Source organism: Oncorhynchus clarkii, unplaced genomic scaffold (genome assembly GCF_045791955.1).
Source record: "Oncorhynchus clarkii lewisi isolate Uvic-CL-2024 unplaced genomic scaffold, UVic_Ocla_1.0 unplaced_contig_335_pilon_pilon, whole genome shotgun sequence".
NCBI classification, from domain to species: domain Eukaryota; kingdom Metazoa; phylum Chordata; class Actinopteri; order Salmoniformes; family Salmonidae; genus Oncorhynchus; species Oncorhynchus clarkii.
Genome location: NW_027260834.1, coordinates 277,410 through 301,041, shown reverse-complemented (window position 1 = coordinate 301,041; position 23,632 = coordinate 277,410). Strand labels below are relative to the sequence as shown.

General features: G+C 40.4%; 1 protein-coding gene across 1 annotated transcript; it reads left to right on the top strand.

Moving 5' to 3' along the window:
- Positions 1–15,645: 15,645 nt before the first annotated feature.
- LOC139401858 (dexamethasone-induced Ras-related protein 1-like) lies at positions 15,646–17,105 on the top strand. The gene is made up of 2 exons (XM_071145846.1): positions 15,646–15,989; positions 16,208–17,105. Exons 1-2 carry the CDS (start codon positions 15,731–15,733, stop codon positions 16,735–16,737), a joined length of 789 nt encoding a protein of 262 aa, XP_071001947.1. The 5' UTR covers positions 15,646–15,730; the 3' UTR covers positions 16,738–17,105.
- The last annotated feature ends 6,527 nt before the right edge of the window (positions 17,106–23,632 follow it).

Below are 23,632 nucleotides of genomic sequence, written 5' to 3'. Positions count from 1 at the left end.
TTCTTGGAATGTGATAAGTGTTAGCCCTGCGCCTCTGGCTTGGTTATTATTGAGAACATTAGCTATTATATGGAGACCTTACTGTGACTGTGGGACAGGATTCCTGTTATATAAGGACAAGACAAGACCATGGGACAGGATCCCTGTGAAGACACTGTAAGGACATGGACGTGTAATCACCAGCAGACATGTCAGAGGCATTAGGACACCCTTTAAGGCATGTCTGACTAACCAGCTGCACCAGACCAGCCACGATGGTGACGGTCTTCAGAAAGCAGGGTTTTAGGGCACAGCTTGATACAAAGAAACTTGAGTAAAAAACAGAAAGTAAAAAAAGGTAAGGTCATGTTAATAGATAATGTGTTTCTTGTTAGAAAAGTAGGCCAAAGCCTTCCTCACTCAGATTTCCTTGGGATATAGTGTAAGCGCAATGGCTCTGTCTCGGCTGTTGAGATCACTGACCATTTATTGTGCTGACCTGAGACAGTGGGACACGGACAGGATTCCACTAAGGACATTATAAGGACATTAGGGTGTACAAGTACCAGCAGACATGGCTTTATCATCACACTAAAGGGCTTTACTTCAACAGGTGGACATGTACCTTATACAGTGGCAGCCATTGGAAACGCTTTGATGTCATAGCATGTGAGTTTTTTTTGGAGACCCTTTAAGGAAGGTCTAATGTTCTGTTGGCCATTAGCTGTATGGAATGTTTGTGTACATTCCTCAGAGGAAAACAGGAACTGTCATATACTTAGGCCAGGATTCAAATCGAGCCTGCGTTGTAGCACACTTGACAGTTAAAGGTAATTTCGACATCTGCAGCGTTTACCATGAATGCCATCACTGCTGACACAGGAATGTTGCCTTTAAAAAGGTTTAAGGGCCCCGGCTGGGTTTCTACTAGGCTGACATAGGGAATTCTTTTAAGATGGTCCTACCAAGTATCATTTAGCTATTTGATTTGGACTTTTAGGACCCCTGTAAGTATGAAAACAAATATTTGATTAGACATTGAATTTGGCCTTACTGCTATTAGCCCACAGAAACACATTGAATAACAGCAGTTCTGTAAGGTTGTACATGTATATGGTGTAGCCTACATAGATAACGCATGCAGACACGTGCACAAACACACACATACAATCACATGTGTCAGATAGCTACGCTCGCACACACACATAGACACTTCACACACAGACACACCCCAGTTAATGATGCAATAGAAGTGAGTCAAATGACCAAATCGCCTTCTAGTGGCCTCATGGGTGGAATGTTTCATAATTAAAAAACATATTTGTTTAAAGTGCGAAAATATGGTGTTTCTGTGTCAAACGGTTTTGTTATATTTCAGTTTTCTGTGATGTTTATAAAGTGTAATGTTGGGATGCAAACTCAAAATTAAATACACTATATATAAATGTATGTGGACACCCCTTCAAATTAGTGGATTCGGCTATTTCAGCCACACCCGTTGCTGACAGGTGTATAAAATCGAGCACACAGCCATGCAATCTCCAGAGACAAACATTGGCAGTAGAAAGGCCTTACTGAAGAGCTCAGTGACATTCAGCGTGGCACCATCATCAGATGCCACCTTTCCAGCAAGTCAGTTCATCAAATTTCTGCCCTGCTAGAGCTGCCCCGCTCAACTGTAAGTGCTGTTATTGTGAAGTGGAAATGTCTAGGAGCAACAACGGCTCAGCCGCGAAGTGGTAGGCCACACAAGCTCACAGAATGGGACAGCCGAGTGCTGAAACGGATAGCATCTGTCTTCGGTTGCAACACTCACTGCCCAGTTCCAAACTGCCTCTGAAAGAAATGTCCGCACAATATCTGCTCATTGGGAGATTCATAAAATAGGTTTCCAGCCTCAGCATAAGATTACCATATGCATTGCCAAGCGTAGTTGGAGGGGTATAAAGCTTGCCGCCATTGGACGCCGGAGCAGTGGAAACGCATTCTCTGGAGGGATGAATCACGCTTTACCATCTGGCAGTCCGACGGATGAATCTGGGTTTGGCGGATACCAGGAGAACACTACCTGCCCCAATGCATAGTACCAACTGTAAAGTTTGATGGAGGAGAAACCTTAGTTCCAGTGAAAGGAAATCTTAACATTACAGCATACAGTACAATGACATTCTAGGCCATTCTGTGCTTCGAAATTTCTGGCAACATTTTTGGGAAGGCCCTTTCCTGTTTCAACATGACAACGCTCCCATGCACAAAGCGAGGTCCATACAGAAATGCTTTATCAAGATCGATGTGAAAGAACCTGCCTGGCCTGCACAGAGCCCTGACCTCAACTCCATCGAACATCTTTGGGATGAATTGAAATGCCGACTGCGAGCCAGGCCTAATCACCCAACATCAGTGCCTGACCTCACTAATGCTCTTCAAATCAAATCAAATTGTGTTCGTCACATACACGTGTTTATCAGATGTTATTGCGAATGTACTCTTGTGGCTGAATGGACACAGCAATGTTCCAACATCCAGTGGAAAGCCTTCACAGAAGAGTGGAGGCTGTTATAGCAGCAAAGGGGGAACCAACTCCATATTAATGCCCATATTAATGCCCATGAACAAGCAAGTGTCCACACTTTCAACTCTATATCTGACATGGTGCAGGTGTCTTGTTTTTTTAAGCCTATAACCATGTGTGTGAGGAGTATACTTCTGTTTTAAAGTAGATGTATTTCAGACTACCATGGAACACTCTGTGTGACCTTGATTTAGCCCACTGCAGTAAAAGGTTAACATGACTAGGAATACATTTGACAGATGAGTCACTTGTCCGGTTAATGCAGACTCGTAATTCCGCTCATGACAATGTTGTTTCAGGGCACACAAGCTCCCATTGATGTGGCCGTCTGACTGCCTGTCAAGTATGGCTTATTGAAAGTGAATTTATCTGTATCCTAACTCAGTCAACTTAGTCTGTCTGATGTTGTCTAAAATCGTTTAAGCACACCCATCACATCATGACATCATATAGGCACCATAAAGCATGATCAGTTATTTAGTTGATCCTGCTACCTTTCTATCAACTGGGTCACACAATATGGGTCACTGCCTGAATATGGCATCTGATACTCTTCCATGACCTGTAGCAACGTGAAATCTGCTGGGAAAGACGGGGGAAAATACAAACTGTAAATTTGGTCATGTGTCAAATATTTGCAGACAGTTGTACATGAGTGACTATCATGATGTTGGAAAAAGATAAGGAAGTTAAATGTCCCAATCATGTTGGGAAGCAGGCACACGAGTCCCCGGAATGCCCCGCAAGACGACAGGAAGAAAAAGCAACTCTTTGGAGTCTCTTTGTCTGTCTACTCCAGGTCACTGAAGATTTCCTTGAGAGAGATTTCCAGCTTGAAGAACAATCTGGCCTTAAATGGCCATGTACTCTTATAATCTCCACCCGGCACAGCCAGAAGAGGTCTGGTCACCCCTCAGAGTCTGGTTCCTCTCTATGTTTCTTCCTAGGTTCCTGCCTTTCTAGGGAGTTTTTCCTAGCCGCCGTGCTTCTACACCTGCATTGCTTGATGTTTGGGGATTTAGTCTGGGTTTCTGTATAATACTTTGTGACATCTGCTGATTTAAAAAGGGCTTTATGAATACATTTCATTGCTTGATGTTTGGGGATTTAGTCTGGGTTTCTGTATAATACTTTGTGACATCTGCTGATTTAAAAAGGGCTTTATGAATACATTTCATTGCTTGATGTTTGGGGATTTAGTCTGGGTTTCTGTATAATACTTTGTGACATCTGCTGATTTAAAAAGGGCTTTATGAATACATTTCATTGCTTGATGTTTGGGGATTTAGTCTGGGTTTCTGTATAATACTTTGTGACATCTGCTGATTTAAAAAGGGCTTTATGAATACATTTCATTGCTTGATGTTTGGGGATTTAGTCTGGGTTTCTGTATAATACTTTGTGACATCTGCTGATTTAAAAAGGGCTTTATGAATACATTTCATTGATTGATGTTTGGGGATTTAGTCTGGGTTTCTGTATAATACTTTGTGACATCTGCTGATTTAAAAAGGGCTTTATGAATACATTTCATTGATTGATGTTTGGGGATTTAGTCTGGGTTTCTGTATAATACTTTGTGACATCTGCTGATTTAAAAAGGGCTTTATGAATACATTTCATTGCTTGATGTTTGGGGATTTAGTCTGGGTTTCTGTATAATACTTTGTGACATCTGCTGATTTAAAAAGGGCTTTATGAATACATTTCATTGATTGATGTTTGGGGATTTAGTCTGGGTTTCTGTATAATACTTTGTGACATCTGCTGATTTAAAAAGGGCTTTATGAATACATTTCATTGCTTGATGTTTGGGGATTTAGTCTGGGTTTCTGTATAATACTTTGTGACATCTGCTGATTTAAAAAGGGCTTTATGAATACATTTCATTGATTGATGTTTGGGGATTTAGTCTGGGTTTCTGTATAATACTTTGTGACATCTGCTGATTTAAAAAGGGCTTTATGAATACATTTCATTGATTGATGTTTGGGGATTTAGTCTGGGTTTCTGTATAATACTTTGTGACATCTGCTGATTTAAAAAGGGCTTTATGAATACATTTCATTGCTTGATGTTTGGGGATTTAGTCTGGGTTTCTGTATAATACTTTGTGACATCTGCTGATTTAAAAAGGGCTTTATAAATACATTTCATTGATTGATTGTGTTACTGGGCTTTGTGTTTTTTTATTTGACCTTTATTTAACCGGCCAAGTCAGTTAAGAACAAATTATTATTATACAATGATGGCCTACCAAGGCCAAACCCTCCCCTAACCCAAACCCTTGTGTTGTAATGAATTGTGAAACTGTTGTTCATTTTGTCTATATTTACCTTTCAAAAGGTTTCACCTTTCAATAAAGTCTATTCATATAACCAATGAATAATGCATTGACAAAGTTATTTTCCATTTGAACATGGCAGGATTTCCAGGTGAATGTCCTGTTGACTTCAGAACAGCAGGTTAGAAGTAGAACTGGGTCAGAGTGAATGGATGGGGGAGAGAAGTGTTATAATGCCCCCCAGTCAGTCTAGTCAGTGTTCCAGGGCTACAGAGCAGAGGATTCATCACCCCACTGCCCCAGATTCAGGAGGAGAACCTCATACTGAGCCAGTCATCAACCTGCGTGGATGGAGTTAGACAATCAGTCATGGTGAAGTCCTGATGGCGAGGGACTGTTTGGTAAGGTTAGATAACAAATCAGACGTTCAAGGTATTGAGATGTGTAGTTGTTTTATTCGACCTAAACATTGCCTCATAAAAGCACAGAGTCTTGAAAACGATGAAAAATGACTCATTAATTGACCCCTCCCAGTCTTGGTGACTGTTGAATAAAACAACAATTGTGAGATGTTAGAGTTATGGCGCTAAACCACTGCCAGTATTACAGCTATGGGTTTTCTATGTAACACAACTTCCTGCTGTTATGAACATGTTCTGTTCTGAACCCAAACTGAGAGAGAGAGAAGCAGCATGGTGACCAAATTGGAGTTTTATAGTTTTACTGTTGTTCATACTTAATCATGACCAATTGATTTACACACTTTTTTTAAAATGATAGAAGCAGAATATGCTGAAAAAGTAATTGAGATAGTATTTTTATTGACCCTTATCTGGGCCAAGGCTCCACAATCAATATCAGATGAGTGCTGTGCTTACTCAAGCAAGCAGCACGTATGAATACATTTAGCTCACGAGTGACAGCTTATCATTGTGTCCTGGAATAGACAGGGTTCTAGTGCCTTCGGCTGGGTTTATTGAGACAACTGGGTGTGTAGCCAAACATAGCTGCTGCTCATGTTGGTATCTGTACTGATGGTGAAAAAGCCATGACAGGGAGACATAGTGGAGTGGTAACGCGCGTGAAAGCAGTTGCTCCCAATCTAAATTAAAACAAGCGGTTCAGTGAAAATAAAATGTAATCAGAAACCACTGCCAGATTTCTGGATTGGGCTGCGCTCAGAGTATCCTGTCTTGGCAAATCTCGCTGTTAAGACACTGATGTCCTTTGCAACCACGTACCTATATGAGAGTGGATTCTCGGCCCTCATTAGCATGAAAACTAAATACAGGCACAGACTGGGTGTGGGAAATTATTTAAGACTGAGACTCTCTCCAATACAACCCAACATTGCAGAGTTCTGTGCATCCTTTCAAGCACACCCTTCTCATTAACCTGTGGTGAGTTATTCACCATTTTTGATGAACAAATAAGGTTTTATATGTAAGATGGTTAAATAAAGAGTAAAACTATTGATTATTATTATATTATTATTTGTTCCCTGGTCCTATAAGAGCTGTTTGTCACTTCCCACGAGCCGGGTTGTGACAAAAACTCACACTCATTCTTATGTTTAATAAATGTATTGTATAGTGTGTGTGTGGCAGGCTTACAATGATGGCAAATTTGAGAGTGTGCTGACCCTGGTGCTAGAGGGGGTACGCAGCTGGAGGTTGAATGTTTGAGGGGGTACGGAACTATACAATTTTGTGTAAGGCATAGAAACAAAAAACTATAATACCTTTCAACTTTGGTTAAATTATCGCCTTGTTGTGTCGCAGGTTATGGTGAGTATTATTTGTTGCTGTTGTGCATGGCTCAATTGTATGGAATTAAAATGTAAGTGCAATTGGATTTATAAGAACTGAACAATTCTAGCAGCACTACTGAATAGTCATTTGAGTATGGAGTGAGGTTATGTATTAGTTTATTAATTAATTTATGAAGTAGGTAATGAATTAGGTTCTGAATTAGGTTACCAATTAGTTTCTGAATAAAAAAAATTCTGATTTAGTTTCTAAATTAGTTTCTGAATTCATTTCCATAGAGGAAACAAATTAAAGTAGTGCATCCTGAGGCTGTCTCCATGGTGATAGTGACTTGGATTGTGGCTGTGATGTGCTGTTGCTAAGCGCTGGCTAATCTCACCTCTCCTTATAAGCAAGTCATATGACTTGGGCTTATGGGTTGGGTACAATTTTGGACCACATCTTCTGTACGCAAAAGAACCACATATGGTGCTAAAAGACTGTATGACTTGTGTTTCTTTTTTGCAATGCATGAGAAGGCTGTGATTATTTATACAGCCTTAAAATATGTTGTACGTGATGCAATTACAAGCTGCATTCCAGACTTCTGCTAAGGTTTTTCTGTAACTGACAGTGAAGTTGATGTACTGTCTGTGATAACCATGCCTCCTCTCCCCTGTGTTTAATCACAGTCATTTACTCCACATGCTGTCACTCTGAATATCTGTCAATGGATCTATGCTAAGCACCAACGTCATCACTTTCATGAGGAACAATATTCAACCAGCTTTATTCCAATGCAATATTCATATTAATGTCAATGGTATATTATTTCTTTGTCCATATCCTTGTTTGAGACTGTTGGAAATAAGATATGCACCTAAATTAGAACTGTATCAGTTCTCTAGAGTAATGGTGGGTTGCAGGTGAATTTCTTTACTTAATATTCTAGCTCGGTTTCTATTTTCGGCTCATATCAATGCTGTTGGATGGGAGGTTGGTTGAAATGACCGAGTAGACTCTGAACATCACTACATCACTAACATACATGTATGTGGAAACTCTGCAGTAGGTTCTACCAGCTGGGTTCTTTAGGTCTCAGAACAGTCCATGGAGCAACCTGAGTGAAACAAACACACACCTTAATGTATAGGCTACTGTAAAACAAATATTCCTGTTAGATTGGTTCAGTCAGAGGTTTTAGAAAGCTTTATTGCCATGAATATTAAACACATATCTCAGACTGGCACTTATATGTATTATAAACATTATAATCAAGAAGGGAAGAAAAATCATCAACCTCTTTTATAAAGCCAAATGAATAATAAAGTCAGGTGTTAACTGAACTCATCTCAGTCTTATGTAGCTGGCTTTAGCATGTCCTTGCATTCCTTCTTATTAAGTCTAACCTACATTTACGTACCTAGCTATAATCAACTACGTCAGTAGTGTTTTGATCGGTTGCAACCTACTGTCACGGCTGTCCATGTCTCATGCCGGCCAGCCCCTATACTAAATGTCCCCATGCCCTGTCTGCGGGGAGACATGCTCCTATTGCATAGGTTATATTTAATGAGTAATATACACTATCACCTGAATGTGACTTGGGTTCAGATTTCAAATGAAACAGTAAGTGTTAAAAATGATGAACAAATGAATGTAGAATGTAGAAAATGGCTCAAGGTCTTGGGATGAATATTATTTTTGACTGAGATAACAAAAAGCACACTGTGCAACAGACGAGGTGAGTGGTTGGTGGAGAGGTCAAGGTGACGGTCAAGATGAGAAGACAAGGAGGTGAAGGATCTCTTGTTCTCATTCTCACTTCAACCTGACCAAAGAAACAGCTTCATAAGCTTCATAGTCCCTCCATACCACTCGATGAAGAGGACTATTATAGATGACGCATACTGTATAGTTTGACATGTTTGTTTGACCTTTTACCTCCCCAAAACTTGAATATTTATAAATGTGTAGGCTATTTGTCGACAAAAATACTTGCCCCGAATTGTATTATTGGTAGTCACTCATCTCTCTATGCGGCTGTTTTGCTCCCAGTAAAACATGTAACCCAATAAACAATACTACAGAATGAAACACTCCCTTTACTGAGAAGAATATAATGACATGTATACAGCACTAGAGATCCAATAGGCCCAGGGATTTGTAGGTCCAACCATATTGCTATTGATTTCAGATTTATGAATCTAATTATTTCGTGCTGAATATCTCAAAGGGACCGACAGAAACTTTAAATGCAGAAAGACGTCTTAATATCAGATGATGATTGGTGGACAGACTGGGGACAGAAAGATCTGAAAGTTCCCCACCAAGACTAAAATGACCTGTGTGATCAACCTAAATCTCAACAACATATAAAGACACTTCTGGACTCCCGCTCTGTTGGCCATCTCTGCATTAAGATCGTTTATTTTAATAGTCCAAGAGAGAGTATAGAGCAGGCACTTTATTTGGATGTGGGCTAGTTTGACATATTCCTGGAAGCCCTTTCAATGAAACGGCACAGCTGTCTAAGGCACACTAGAAGTGTTGCTACAGACCTGGGTTCGATCCCGGGCTGTATCACAACCGGCCGTAATTGGAAGTCCCATAGGGCAGAGCACAATTGTCCCAGCGTCTTCCGGGTTAGGGGAGGGTTTAGCTGGGTTAGGCCGTCATTGTAAATAAGAATTTGTTCCTAACTAGCTTGCCTGGTTAAATAAAATTATTGTAAACAAGGGCACTTCCCTCTCATTCTGTCACGTTAGATATCATTATAACCATTTCAGTCCACTTATTGATGTTATTGCCGTAACATATTGTTACTGGACAGACAGTGGTTTCCCTGTGATATGGGGTGATGAAACACAGAAGATGACCTTCAGCAGAAAGGATATCTTTTCTGGTTTCATTTTAATTGAGTCACTTTAAAAAATACCGTATATGTAGGTCAAGGGCTGTTTTCCATAGCCAATCCAATGGAGATTGAGCTCTTGCTTTAATTCATTACATTTTTATGTTGATCCATTATGATCTTCCAGTGGTACTTAGTAGAATACTTCAGCTGTGATTATTCATGAATTATTAAAGGTGCAATCAGTAGTTCAAACAATAACAAAGTAGGCACCCTGTCGCTGTTTTAATAAACAGCTGAGGGATGGGGCTGGGAAAATGTAACCACTCTTAAATTAATAGACAGAGCTATGAATGCAAGGACTGTCCACCCATGATATAACAAAAACAGTTTTAACTATGTTTTTAGGCTATACAGCGGGGTTTTTTTATGTACTTAGTTTACAAACATTGGATTGAAACAAGCTTATATTTTGGTTTCTGATGGGGTATGACATTTGAACTAAGCTCATGAGGCATTCATCAATTATATTCTTCAAGAATCAGTGGGTTGATATCATTCATTCAAAGTCTGAAAATAAATGTAGCAATCACAGACTGCCCCTTTAATGCAAATTCTCAAGGATCAGAGTTGTTTGCCTTATACATAAAGCCTTAGAAACCCAATAACACTTAACTTTATGGATAATATCATTTGAAACAGGGTTCACTCTCAGATCAATTCAGGCGTTCAAAGAAACTGACTTTTCGTAAATTCCAAGATGCTTGTATCTCAATAGATGAGGTAGGTTATTTTAGGGTTGTTATACTGAAAACAACTTGTTTTGAAAGAATAGGGCCTTATAACGTGTCTGGAACCCATAACTGAAATCAGTGTAGAACTGATGAAACCACAGACAAACCAAAACAAATGACATGGTAAAACAGTATTATTTTCCTAGGTTACCAGAACGGTCAATGTGGTACACAAAGGTTTAACAGTACTTAAGGTTGACAGGAGTAGTCTACTCATTTGGGTTTAGGTGAGAATGTTCCAGCAGCTATTTGTTCCAGCAGCCTCATATAGTCTAATATCATCATCTGGCTAAAGAACCACACCGCACCTGTCTCCGTATAGATGCTTCAGGGGATACACAGTGGTCTAATTACCGACCAATGAACAGGGCCGTAGCACCTGTCCACTCCGCCCTCGTTACACAAACCAAGAGTTGGAGCTGGTCACAGCGAGGTGAGAGGAACCTGATTGGGTTTCATCACAGAAGGCCTTAATGTGTCCTCTCAGGCTAGAGTTAGAAGTGGTCAAAATTCGTAGAGCAGACTTGGAAAGTAGTGCTGTAAAATGTAATAATTGCTGTAAAATGCTTTGTGCTGTAAAATGTAAAAAGTGATGTAAAATGTTACAAGACCAATACAGTAGTTAAGTCATGGTAAATATCCTCTCTGTTGTATCTACTTATCAAGTATTGTCTTTATTGAGCAGAATTTGATTTGCAAATATCAAAATCAAACTTTATTAGTCGCATGCGCCGAATACAACAGGTACAACCTTACAGTGAAATGCTTACTTACGAGCCCCCAACTAGCAATGCAGTTAAAAAAAATATGGACAAGAATAAGAGAACAAAGTAACAAGTAATTAAAGAGCAGCAGTAAAACAACAATAGCGAGACTATATACAGGTGGTACCGGTACAGAGTCAATGTACAGGGGCACTGGTTAGTTGAGGTAGTATGTAGAGTAGTACATAGAGTTATTGAAGTGACTATGCATAGATGACAACAACAGAGAGAAGCAACAGTGAAAAGCGCGGGGGGGGGGGGCAAAGCAAATAGTCTGGGTAGCCATTTGACCTAGACTTGGCGCTCCGGTACTGCTTGCTATGCGGTAGCAGAGAGAACAGTCTATGACTAGGGAGGTTGGAGTCTTTGGCAATTTTTAGGCCTTTCCTCTGACACCGCTTGGTATAGAGGTCCTGGATGGCAGGTAGCTTGGTGCCAGTGATGTACTGGGCCGTTCGCACTACCCTCTGTAGTGCCTTGCGGTCGGAGGCCGAGCAGTTGCCATATCAGGCAGTGATGCGCTCAATGGTGCAGCTGTAGAAACTTTTGAGGATCCAAGGACCCATGCCACATTTTTTCAGTCTCCTGAGGGGGAATAGGTTTTGTCGTGCCCTCTTCACGACTGTCTTGGTGTGCTTGGACCATGTTAGTTTGTTGGTGATGTGGACACCAAGGAAATTGAAGCTCTGAACCTGCTCCACTGCAGCTCGGTCCTCTTTTTCCTATAGTCCACAATCATCTCCTTTGTCTAAATCATGTTGAGGGAGAGATTGTTTTCCTGGCACCACACGGCCAGGTCTCTGACTTCCACCCTATAGGCTGTCTCGTCATTGTCGGTGATCAGGCCTACCACTGTTGTGTCATCGGCAAATGTAATGATGGTGTTGGAGTCGTGCCCTGCCATGCAGTCATGAGTGAACAAGGAGTACAGGAGGAGACTGAGCACGTACCCCTGAGGGGTCCCTGTGTTGATCAGCGTGGCGGATGTGTTGTTACCTACCTTTACCACCTGGGGGCGGCCCGTCAGGAAATCCAGGATCCAGTTGTAGAGGGAGGTGTTTAGTCCCAGGTTCCTTAGCATATTGATGAGCATTGAGGGTACTATGGTGTTGAACGCTGAGCTGTAGTCACTGAATAGCATTCTCACATAGGTGTTCCTTTGGTCTCGGTGGGAAAGGGCCGTGAGGAATACAATATAGATAGCATCCTCTGTGGATCTGTTGGGGCGGTATGCAAATTGGAGTGGGTCTAGGGTTTCTGGGATAATGGTGTTGATGTGAGTCATGACCAGCCTTTCAAAGCACTTCATGGCTACAGACATGAGTGCTACGGGTCGGTACACATCCTAGGAATCCGTCTGGCCCTGCGGCCTTGTGAATGTTGACCTGTTTAAAGGTCTTACTCACATTGGCTGCGGAGAGCGCGATCACACAGTCTTCCGGAACAGCTGGTGCTCTCATGTATGTTTCAGTGTTATTTGCCTCGAAGCGAACATACAAGTAGTTTCGCTCGTCTGGTAGGCTCGTGTCACTGGACAGCTCTTGGCTGTGCTTCCCTTTGTAGTCTGTAATGGTTTGCAAGCCCTGCCACATCCGACGAGCGTCAGAGACGGTGTAGTACGATTTGATCTTAGTCCTGTTTTGACGATTTGCATGTTTGATGGTTCGTCGGAGGGCATAGCGGGATTTCTTATAAGCTTCCGGGTTAGAGTTCTGTTCCTTGAAAGCGGCAGCTCTAGCCTTTAGCTGAGTGTGGATGCTGACTGTAATCCATGGCTTCTGGTTGGGGTATGTACGTACGGTCACTGTGGGGACGACGTCATCGATGCACTTATTGCTGAAGCCAATGACTGATGTGGTGTACTCCTCCATGCCATTGGAGGAATCCCTGATCATGTTCCAATCTGTGCAATTAAACAGTCCTTTAGCTTAGCATCTGCTTCATCTGAACACTTCTTTATCTGCTTGTAAGCAGGAATCAGGAGGATAGAATTATTGTCAGATTTTCCAAATGGATTGCGAGGGAGAGCTTAGTCTCTGTGTGTGGAGTCAAGGTGGTCCAGTGTTTTTTTTCCTCTGGTTGCACATTTAACATGCTGATAGTAATTTGGATTGCATTAAAGTCCCCGGGCTACTAGGAGCGCTACGTCTGGGTGAACGTTTTCTTTCTTGCTTATGGCAGATTACAGCCCATTCAATGCTGTCTTAGTGCCAGCCTCTGACTGTGGTGGTATGTAAACAACTACAAAGAATACAGATGAAAACTCTCCTGTGGGGTTGTATACAGACAGACAGACAGACAGACAGACAGACAGACAGACAGACAGACAGACAGACAGACAGACAGACAGACAGACAGACAGACAGACAGACAGACAGACAGACAGACAGACACACACACACACACACACACACACACACACACACACACAGAGAGACACGCACACACACAGTCACACACACACACACCTGGCCTGTTCACCTGGTCGGTTAGTAACTAATGTGACACACACACACAAGCAAAAGAGGAACCTTGTCTACAGTTTGGGAAGGAAGAAGGTGGGACTTCCTCTTACCATAAATCCTGTCAACCAAACCATAGTGCCGGGAACAGGGTGGCATAGTGCACTATACCATTAATCAGTAAATGCAAGTGTAATTTATAAGCCTGCTGGATACAGGGAACATTGTATAACACACACCTTGCTTAGAGGTGCACGAAGGGACTTACTAAAATTACAAATCATAAATCTTTCATTGACAGCAATGCACAATCTACAGTAAATTCAGCCGACCAGTGTCCCAGTCAAGTTGAGGAGGTGACACAGAGACCAGGTGGTTGGTGTGTGAAGAGCTGAAAGTCTTCTGAGTCACCAACAAACTCCTGCTCTATCTTTAGATAAACCCTATTAGATACTTCTAGGCTGCCTCCATCTGAACACAGCAGGAGTCCATACTCATTTGATTGGGAGGACTGCTGCCCCCGGTAACATGGCCTGCTGCCCCCTGTTAGATGACCTGCTGCCCCCTGTTAGATGACTTGCTGCCCCTGTTAGATGACCTGCTGTCCCCTGTTAGATGACCTGCTGCCAAGGGTTAAATTACCTGCTGCCCCCTGTTAGATGACCTGCTGTCCCCTGTTAGATGACCTGCTGTCCCCTGTTAAATTACCTGCTGCCCTCTGTAACATGGCCTGCTGCCCCCTGTAACATGGCCTACTGCCTCCTGTGAGGTGGGTGTTTCACTACCTTGACCTCTGGCCTATCGGATAGGATTAACTGCATAAAAATAGAATGAATAGAAGGGACAAATCGTTGACTTGAATGGGGACCCTGTACTATTCATTCTATTTGATAGGCATTTAATACTATCCAATAGACTAAATCCTGATAGATACCTTTTCAAAAACTGTGCCCAGAAGATCACAGACAACTATAACCTACCCAGAGCTCAGCACTGATCACGTGTTACCTCTGTGAAAACGGTGTGAGTTCAGCTAGTTTCAGTTTCCTCAACTGCCAGAGTCTGTCTCCATGCTATCCAAGTCTGCCATCACATTGTTTGGAAAATGCAGACATGCTTAGTGGCCTTAATTTCAGTTAATTTACCCAAGTGTGGAGAAAGACTCAAGAGTCAAAACCCTTTGAATTATTGGTGACTCGGTAGTCTGGTTGATATGATACATTTTGTGTATTTATCATGCCCATAAGCCTCTGTGGATACACATATAAAATGTTGTATAAGGTGGAGGTCATTTTTACTTTCCACAATGATTTCCTGCTGATGATATTAAGCGTATTACTATTGGGGTGCTCACCTCAAGCTCATTGTGTTGAGTTGTATGCAACTGCTCAGAAAAAAACAAAAACCCTTTCTAGTTCCAGTGCCATCTTGCGGTCTACAAACACGTGGCCGAAATCCGGGGTGCGCTCCTTCATTGCGTAGCGTGAGCTATACACCGATGGTTTTCACCGCAGTTTACAACAATCTAGATGTCTCGTGAAACAGAGTGAACGACGGTGTATGTTAATTTCTTGTTGGCAGTAAACTGTGTTGTTGACATGAAATAAGCCTATGCAAATTAACTATTGTGATTCGTAGTAACCTTTGCACACAATAATTATTATTTGCACACAATAATGCACACGGGCATTATTGCAGTATTTGTCCTGTTTGAGGGGTATTGCGTTTGCAAAATACATGTTATTGTCATGGTAGATTACGCCATTTTGTGGGACCCTTGAGTCCCCACCAAAAGAGGAGATTGACCATATTATGATTTTGCATTTATATTTATGAAAACAACTTTGGACTATGGTTATTATGTTAATAGACATATGCGTATGTATGAATTGAACTCAGCAACAAAAACATTATCTATGCTTGAGTTTTAGGTAGGCCAATATTTATATTGTTTTACACATAAATAATTTTTTATTTTTCTCTAAACAGTTTATATAATTACTGTCTGCTCATACATACGGACAAGGCAGACGGAGACAACAACAAGAGCATAATAATAACCACAAACTTTCTCCCTTCAGACCAATGCGTAATGCATGACGCGCCTAGGAGGAGTGGTCAGCATCGCCTATATATACCCAGTCGCGCTCTTCCTCAGATTCAGCAAAGCAGCAGCGCTTACAAACAGACAAGATCCCTCTAGACTGTTAGTGGTTGCATTCACTATCTCACCTTCGCACCAAAGACACACATCGGTGCTCAAAAAAAATAACATGTCTCCTTCCGAGAACGAGTTTAACATCCCGGCCAAAAATTGCCACCGGATGGTGATTCTGGGCTCTACAAAAGTTGGCAAGACGGCCATCATCTGTCGGTTTCTGAACGAAAGAGTCGAGGACCAGTACACGCCGACCATAGAGGACTTTCATAGAAAATTATACTGCATTCGGGGAGATGCGTACCAGTTGGACATTCTGGACACCTCTGGAAACCATCCTTTCCCCGCTACGAGGAGACTCGCTATCCTTACTGGTAAGCTTAACTCTGAACTCTGAACAAAACAAATAATATGAATGAAAGCTACACTGGAATTTATAGCTACATCGAAATGATATGTATGGGATGTTTTAATAAATCATGCATGCAGTAATGCTATATGCAACACTTTTATTGTACACATTTAGCCTAGGCCTATGTAATGATGGAGCTTTTCAGCTGTGATATTAATGTGCTTCCCCTTGCTCTTTCAGGTGACGTTTTCATCCTGGTGTTCAGTCTGGATAACAGAGACTCCTTCCAAGAGGTCCAGCGCCTGAAGCGTCAAATTTACGAAACCAAGTCCTGCCTGAAAAACAAAACCAAGGAGATCGTAGATGTCCCGATAGTTATCTGCGGGAACAAGTGTGACCGGGAGTTTAACCGGGAGGTTCAGAATGAGGAGATTGAGCAGCTGGTGGCTGGTGATGAACAGTGTGCCTACTATGAGATCTCTGCAAAACGGAACACTAATATCGACCAGATGTTTCAGACTCTTTTTACCATGGCTAAACTGCCCAACGAGATGAGCCCGGACTCTCACCGCAAAGTTTCCTTACAGTACTGCGAAGTACTGCAAAACAGCAGACGAAAATCTTTCAGAAATAAGAAATACAAAGACGGCGAGGCATACGGGATTGTGGAGCCGTTCGCGCGCCGACCAAGCGTACACAGCGATTTGAGGTACATAAAAGAGAAAGCTATCGGCGGCGGACAGAGCAAACAGAGTTGCACCATCAGCTAAGCAATTTACTGACAATGTGCAGGATAATTGTAACGAAATACAACGATAGGGATGATACCCGCCAGGCTTCTCGCCAGTGTGCGGAGTTCAGGATAACAGCACCCCAGGGCGCAGTGACAGAAACGGGTGTGTATCCCAAACCATGCCAGGACTCGCCGATAAGGTGCATGACATGGTCAGTCCGTCAGAAATTTCCCCGTGGAGTCAGGACTCTCAAAAGGGATGTAGCTTTAGAGAACCTACAGTGAGGTAGCCTATTCTTGTCAACTACATGCTGTAAAATCTGCCTCTACTGAATGGAGAATGGAGGCTTCACCAATGGGGTGACTCTTGTTTACATTTAGCATTTTATTATGTTTTACATGGAAATGAACTTGAACACTTGCATTCTGAACAAATCTATGAATGTATATTTATTATTCTGTCATCGTTTACTTTTCACAAAGAAAGAAACATGAAGAGAAAATAAAACCATTTCACAACTATATTACCATGTCTGTCATCCTTTTTATTGTGCTTGTATATTAACATTGATGGTAAATAAGGATATTCTCAGGTCTTCTCAGTGAAATTACATTTTTTAAGTATTGCCTAAAATACATTTTTGAAGTACATTAAGTGTGCAAAACATTAAGAACACCTTCCTAATATTTAGTTGCACCCCCTGTCCTTTCAAAGGCACTTTAATATTTTGTCTTGCCCATTCACCCTCTGAATGGCACACATACACAATCCATGTCTCAAGGCTGAAAAATCCTTCTTTAACCTGTCTCCTCCCCTTCATCTACACTGAGGTAGATTTAACAGGTGACAATATGGCCCAAATGTTCACTTAATTTTACTCTGTGCAGCTGGAGTTGTACAACGATTCTGAGAAAAATATTGAACCATTTATCTTGGGTTAAAAATAGATGACTGAGAAGAGCAGTTGATGATAGTTCTCTAGAGTACTCATTTGTGAATAAATTAGCATTTCATTTGTATGGATGATGGCATCAGAGGAGAAAATCAGTGTGAAAGTGAGATGTCTGGGTGACATGCTCACATCCAGACAGTCTCTTCTTGAGACATTACTTTGATAAACCTCCCCATCTACAGTGCATATAATAAGCCTGCAGTCAGAAGCTACAGTATCTATGACGACAGTAGCACTCGCAATAGTTATAATTATTCTAAAAAATACCACTTCATTAAGTCTGCCTAGCTAGTCTTGACACATTAATATGAGAGGTTAGTCAGATCTCCCAACTGTTTTTTTAAAACATTTTTTTATTTCACCTTTATTTATCCATGTAGGATAGTTGAGAACACCTTTATTTATCCAGGTAGGATAGTTGAGAACCCTTTATTTATCCATGTAGGATAGTTGAGAACACCTTTATTTATCCATGTAGGATAGTTGAGAACACCTTTATTTATCCATGTAGGATAGTTGAGAACACCTTTATTTATCCATGTAGTAGGATAGGTTGAGAACACCTTTATTTATCCATGTAGGATAGTTGAGAACACCTTTATTTAACCAGGTAGGATAGTTGAGAACACCTTTATTTATCCATGTAGGATAGTTGAGAACACCTTTATTTATCCATGTAGGATAGTTGAGAACACCTTTATTTATCCATGTAGGATAGTTGAGAACACCTTTATTTAACCAGGTAGGATAGTTGAGAACACCTTTATTTATCCATGTAGGATAGTTGAGAACACCTTTATTTATCCATGTAGGATAGTTGAGAACACCTTTATTTATCCATGTAGGATAGTTGAGAACACCTTTATTTAACCAGGTAGGATAGTTGAGAACACCTTTATTTATCCATGTAGGATAGTTGAGAACACCTTTATTTATCCATGTAGGATAGTTGAGAACACCTTTATTTATCCATGTAGGATAGTTGAGAACACCTTTATTTAACCAGGTAGGATAGTTGAGAACACCTTTATTTATCCATGTAGGATAGTTGAGAACACCTTTATTTATCCATGTAGGATAGTTGAGAACACCTTTATTTATCCATGTAGGATAGTTGAGAACACCTTTATTTATCCATGTAGGATAGTTGAGAACACCTTTATTTAACCAGGTAGGATAGTTGAGAACACCTTTATTTATCCATGTAGGATAGTTGAGAACACCTTTATTTATCCAGGTAGGATAGTTGAGAACACCTTTATTTATCCATGTAGGATAGTTGAGAACACCTTTATTTAACCAGGTAGGATAGTTGAGAACACCTTTATTTATCCATGTAGGATAGTTGAGAACACCTTTATTTATCCATGTAGGATAGTTGAGAACACCTTTATTTAACCAGGTAGGATAGTTGAGAACACCTTTATTTATCCATGTAGGATAGTTGAGAACACCTTTATTTATCCATGTAGGATAGTTGAGAACACCTTTATTTAACCAGGTAGGATAGTTGAGAACACCTTTATTTATCCATGTAGGATAGTTGAGAACACCTTTATTTATCCATGTAGGATAGTTGAGAACACCTTTATTTAACCAGGTAGGATAGTTGAGAACACCTTTATTTATCCATGTAGGATAGTTGAGAACACCTTTATTTATCCAGTTAGGATAGTTGAGAACACCTTTATTTATCCATGTAGGATAGTTGAGAACACCTTTATTTAACCAGGTAGGATAGTTGAGAACACCTTTATTTATCCATGTAGGATAGTTGAGAACACCTTTATTTATCCAGGTAGGATAGTTGAGAACACCTTTATTTATCCATGTAGGATAGTTGAGAACACCTTTATTTATCCATGTAGGATAGTTGAGAACACCTTTATTTAACCAGGTAGGCTAGTTGAGAACACCTTTATTTAACCAGGTAGGCTAGTTGAGAACACCTTTATTTAACCAGGTAGGATAGTTGAGAACACCTTTATTTAACCAGGTAGGATAGTTGAGAACACCTTTATTTATCCATGTAGGATAGTTGAGAACACCTTTATTTATCCATGTAGGATAGTTGAGAACACCTTTATTTATCCATGTAGGATAGTTGAGAACACCTTTATTTAACCAGGTAGGCTAGTTGAGAACACCTTTATTTAACCAGGTAGGATAGTTGAGAACACCTTTATTTAACCAGGTAGGATAGTTGAGAACACCTTTATTTATCCATGTAGGATAGTTGAGAACACCTTTATTTATCCATGTAGGATAGTTGAGAACACCTTTATTTAACCAGGTAGGATAGTTGAGAACACCTTTATTTATCCATGTAGGATAGTTGAGAACACCTTTATTTATCCATGTAGGATAGTTGAGAACACCTTTATTTAACCAGGTAGGATAGTTGAGAACACCTTTATTTATCCATGTAGGATAGTTGAGAACACCTTTATTTAACCAGGTAGGATAGTTGAGAACACCTTTATTTATCCAGGTAGGATAGTTGAGAACACCTTTATTTATCCATGTAGGATAGTTGAGAACACCTTTATTTATCCATGTAGGATAGTTGAGAACACCTTTATTTAACCAGGTAGGCTAGTTGAGAACACCTTTATTTAACCAGGTAGGCTAGTTGAGAACACCTTTATTTAACCAGGTAGGATAGTTGAGAACACCTTTATTTAACCAGGTAGGATAGTTGAGAACACCTTTATTTATCCATGTAGGATAGTTGAGAACACCTTTATTTATCCATGTAGGATAGTTGAGAACACCTTTATTTATCCATGTAGGATAGTTGAGAACACCTTTATTTAACCAGGTAGGCTAGTTGAGAACACCTTTATTTAACCAGGTAGGATAGTTGAGAACACCTTTATTTAACCAGGTAGGATAGTTGAGAACACCTTTATTTATCCATGTAGGATAGTTGAGAACACCTTTATTTATCCATGTAGGATAGTTGAGAACACCTTTATTTAACCAGGTAGGATAGTTGAGAACACCTTTATTTATCCATGTAGGATAGTTGAGAACACCTTTATTTATCCATGTAGGATAGTTGAGAACACCTTTATTTAACCAGGTAGGATAGTTGAGAACACCTTTATTTATCCATGTAGGATAGTTGAGAACACCTTTATTTATCCATGTAGGATAGTTGAGAACACCTTTATTTAACCAGGTAGGATAGTTGAGAACACCTTTATTTATCCATGTAGGATAGTTGAGAACACCTTTATTTATCCATGTAGGATAGTTGAGAACACCTTTATTTATCCATGTAGGATAGTTGAGAACACCTTTATTTATCCATGTAGGATAGTTGAGAACACCTTTATTTATCCATGTAGGATAGTTGAGAACACCTTTATTTATCCATGTAGGATAGTTGAGAACACCTTTATTTATCCATGTAGGATAGTTGAGAACACCTTTATTTAACCAGGTAGGCTAGTTGAGAACAAGTTCTCATTTACAACTGTGACCTGGCCAAGATAAAGCAAAGCAGTTCGACACAAACAACAACACAGAGTTACACATGGAATAAACAAACATACAGTCAGTAACACAATAGAAAAGTATATATACAGTGTGTGCAAATGAGGTAAGATAAGGGAGGTAAAGGCAATAAATAGGCATTAGTGGCGAAATAATTTCAATTTAGCAATTAAACACTGGAGTGATAGATGTGCAGAAGATGAATGTGCAAGTAGAGATACTGGGGTGCAAAGGAGCAAAAAAATAAAAACAGTATGGGGATGAGGTAGTTGGATGGGATATTTACAGATGGGCTATATACAGGTGTAGTAATCTGTGAGCTGCTCTGACAGCTAACACTTAAAGCTAGTGAGGGAGATATGAGTCTCCAGCTTCAGTGATTTTTGCAATTCGTTCCAGTCATTGGCAGCGGAGAACTGGAAGGAAAGGCAGCCAAACAAGGATTTGGCTTAGGGGTGACCAGTGAAATATACCTGCTGGAGCGCATGCTACGGGTGGGTGCTGCTATGGTGACCAGTGAGCTGAGATAAGGCGGGGCTTTAACCAAGCAAAGACTAAGGTAAAGCTTCCAACTGTACATTGGTTATTAATAAAAATAAAGTTATTGGGTTAATAATGAATATTCATCAACCCGTAAGGCATGACGAGGTACTCATAATGCACTGAGGTCGTACTGAAAGCCGTCTTCCACTCGTCTCCCTCCCGGATCCGCACCAGGTTGTAAGCACTCCTGAGGTCAAGTTTGGTGAAGAAGCACACCCCGTGCATTGACTCATTTGCTGTGGTAACTGTACCTCACAGTTATCTGATTAAGTGTTATGACTTCTATGAATGGTGAGTGGAGGAGTCAAGCGCAGAGAGCAGGTAATTCCGTACGTGGATCTTTTATTCAAACGACAGCGGAGACATGGACATGCAAAAAACAAGGGCGATGAGAGGAAACGACTTCGGTGGAAGTCTTGACACTAATTCATCTATGATATGAAGTCAAGATCAATTCATTTTGAAACATTGAAAAGTATAACATTTTGATTGAGTAACGTTGTCAGCAAAATGTGATGGACTTGGATTGAAAATCAGCCCCCCAAAAGTCCCCAACTCCTCTGGTATTTACTCCATTTATCCCTTCTCTTTTCAGCTGTATAGGTCGTCATCTCTCTAACTGGACGATGGTCTATGTTCCTATCCTCCTAACGTCTGTGGTAGCTAAACACAAGATGAATATAATTACAGAGATATAGTGCAGGCTATAGTAAAATTACTTCCATTACATTAACATTTCCTAAATGCTATTGTAAACAACCTTTGAGTAACCGCCCACAGCTTAGTCTGAAACTCATACGTTGTATTGAAGATAAAAGATCTAGCCTACTGCAAATGAGTGTGAACCTACTGAACTGCACTTGTCACTTAACTGCATGACCACTATAATACCTTGCTTTCCTGCTCAAAAGTGACTCTTCCCTAACTAGAGGATCAGAGTTCTTCCAACGCCCTGAACCGTGCAGCCCTATCGTTGTTGGATAGAGGCATCTATAAGGACACAAATTCCCTCAACATCAAAACTGTACTGATAAAGCATTAATACAACATTATGATAATAATTAAGTGCTGCTGACTTGAATTTAGTAATAATAATGATCATGTTGTTAAAGAGGGTTAAAACACGGCATTATACCTTTTAAAGGGTCCATAAATTACATTATGATAAACTGTAAGGTCTCCTCTTCAGGAGACCTCGGTGTGTGTGTTAAAACCTGTTTTGAGTGTTGTGGCCTTCAGACACTATCAGAAGGCGTCTACATTCAGACCCCTGTCTGGATCCCACCATGGTTGTCTGGTTCTCTGAGAACACAAGGCTGCCACAGACCTGATGAAACCAGTCCCTTGTCAGAAGATGTTAACACTCGTTCACCTTGTCATGAACCTATACTTCTGATGAAAGGTCAAGTTTCGGTCAAACCCACTTCTGAGTTTTTACTTGCTGATAAGATGGTTCCTGCTGTCAGGGGGAGGTTAGATTTATTAAAATGTTGTTGCTAGGGAAAGTTACATAAGGGGGATTGTGGAGGCTATATGAGTTACAGGATTTCTTGGACATTTTGCAGAACTTGGGGAGAAAATATCATATACTGTTATACTGTAAACTGTACCGACTTCTGCCTACAAATGATATTACTAAAATAGTATTTTTTTATAATTAAACAAAGAGTCTGTTTCCTTTCCATTACTAATGTATGTTTGATAATTATATAGACCTGATCATTTGTTGAAGAAATTGACCAACATTGTCATTACTTTTGTTTTTCACAATGTAATAAAGACAAAATATACCTTAACACATAAAAATACATAAATATGTTATTAGTACACACATACACTACATTCCGTAAAAGCTCATGTCCTAAAAACACAAAAACTATACTGTATATGTGTCATACAGAGTAACAAATGACATTGTGGTATAACAGTTACAGA

Bases quoted from the DNA above. Each gene is read 5' to 3' on its own strand.
- LOC139401858 (XM_071145846.1), top strand. From the start codon at position 15,731: ATGTCTCCTTCCGAGAACGAGTTTAACATCCCGGCCAAAAATTGCCAC. The intron at 15,990-16,207 runs GTAAGCTTAACT...TTGCTCTTTCAG, and splicing joins GAGACTCGCTATCCTTACTG to GTGACGTTTTCATCCTGGTG.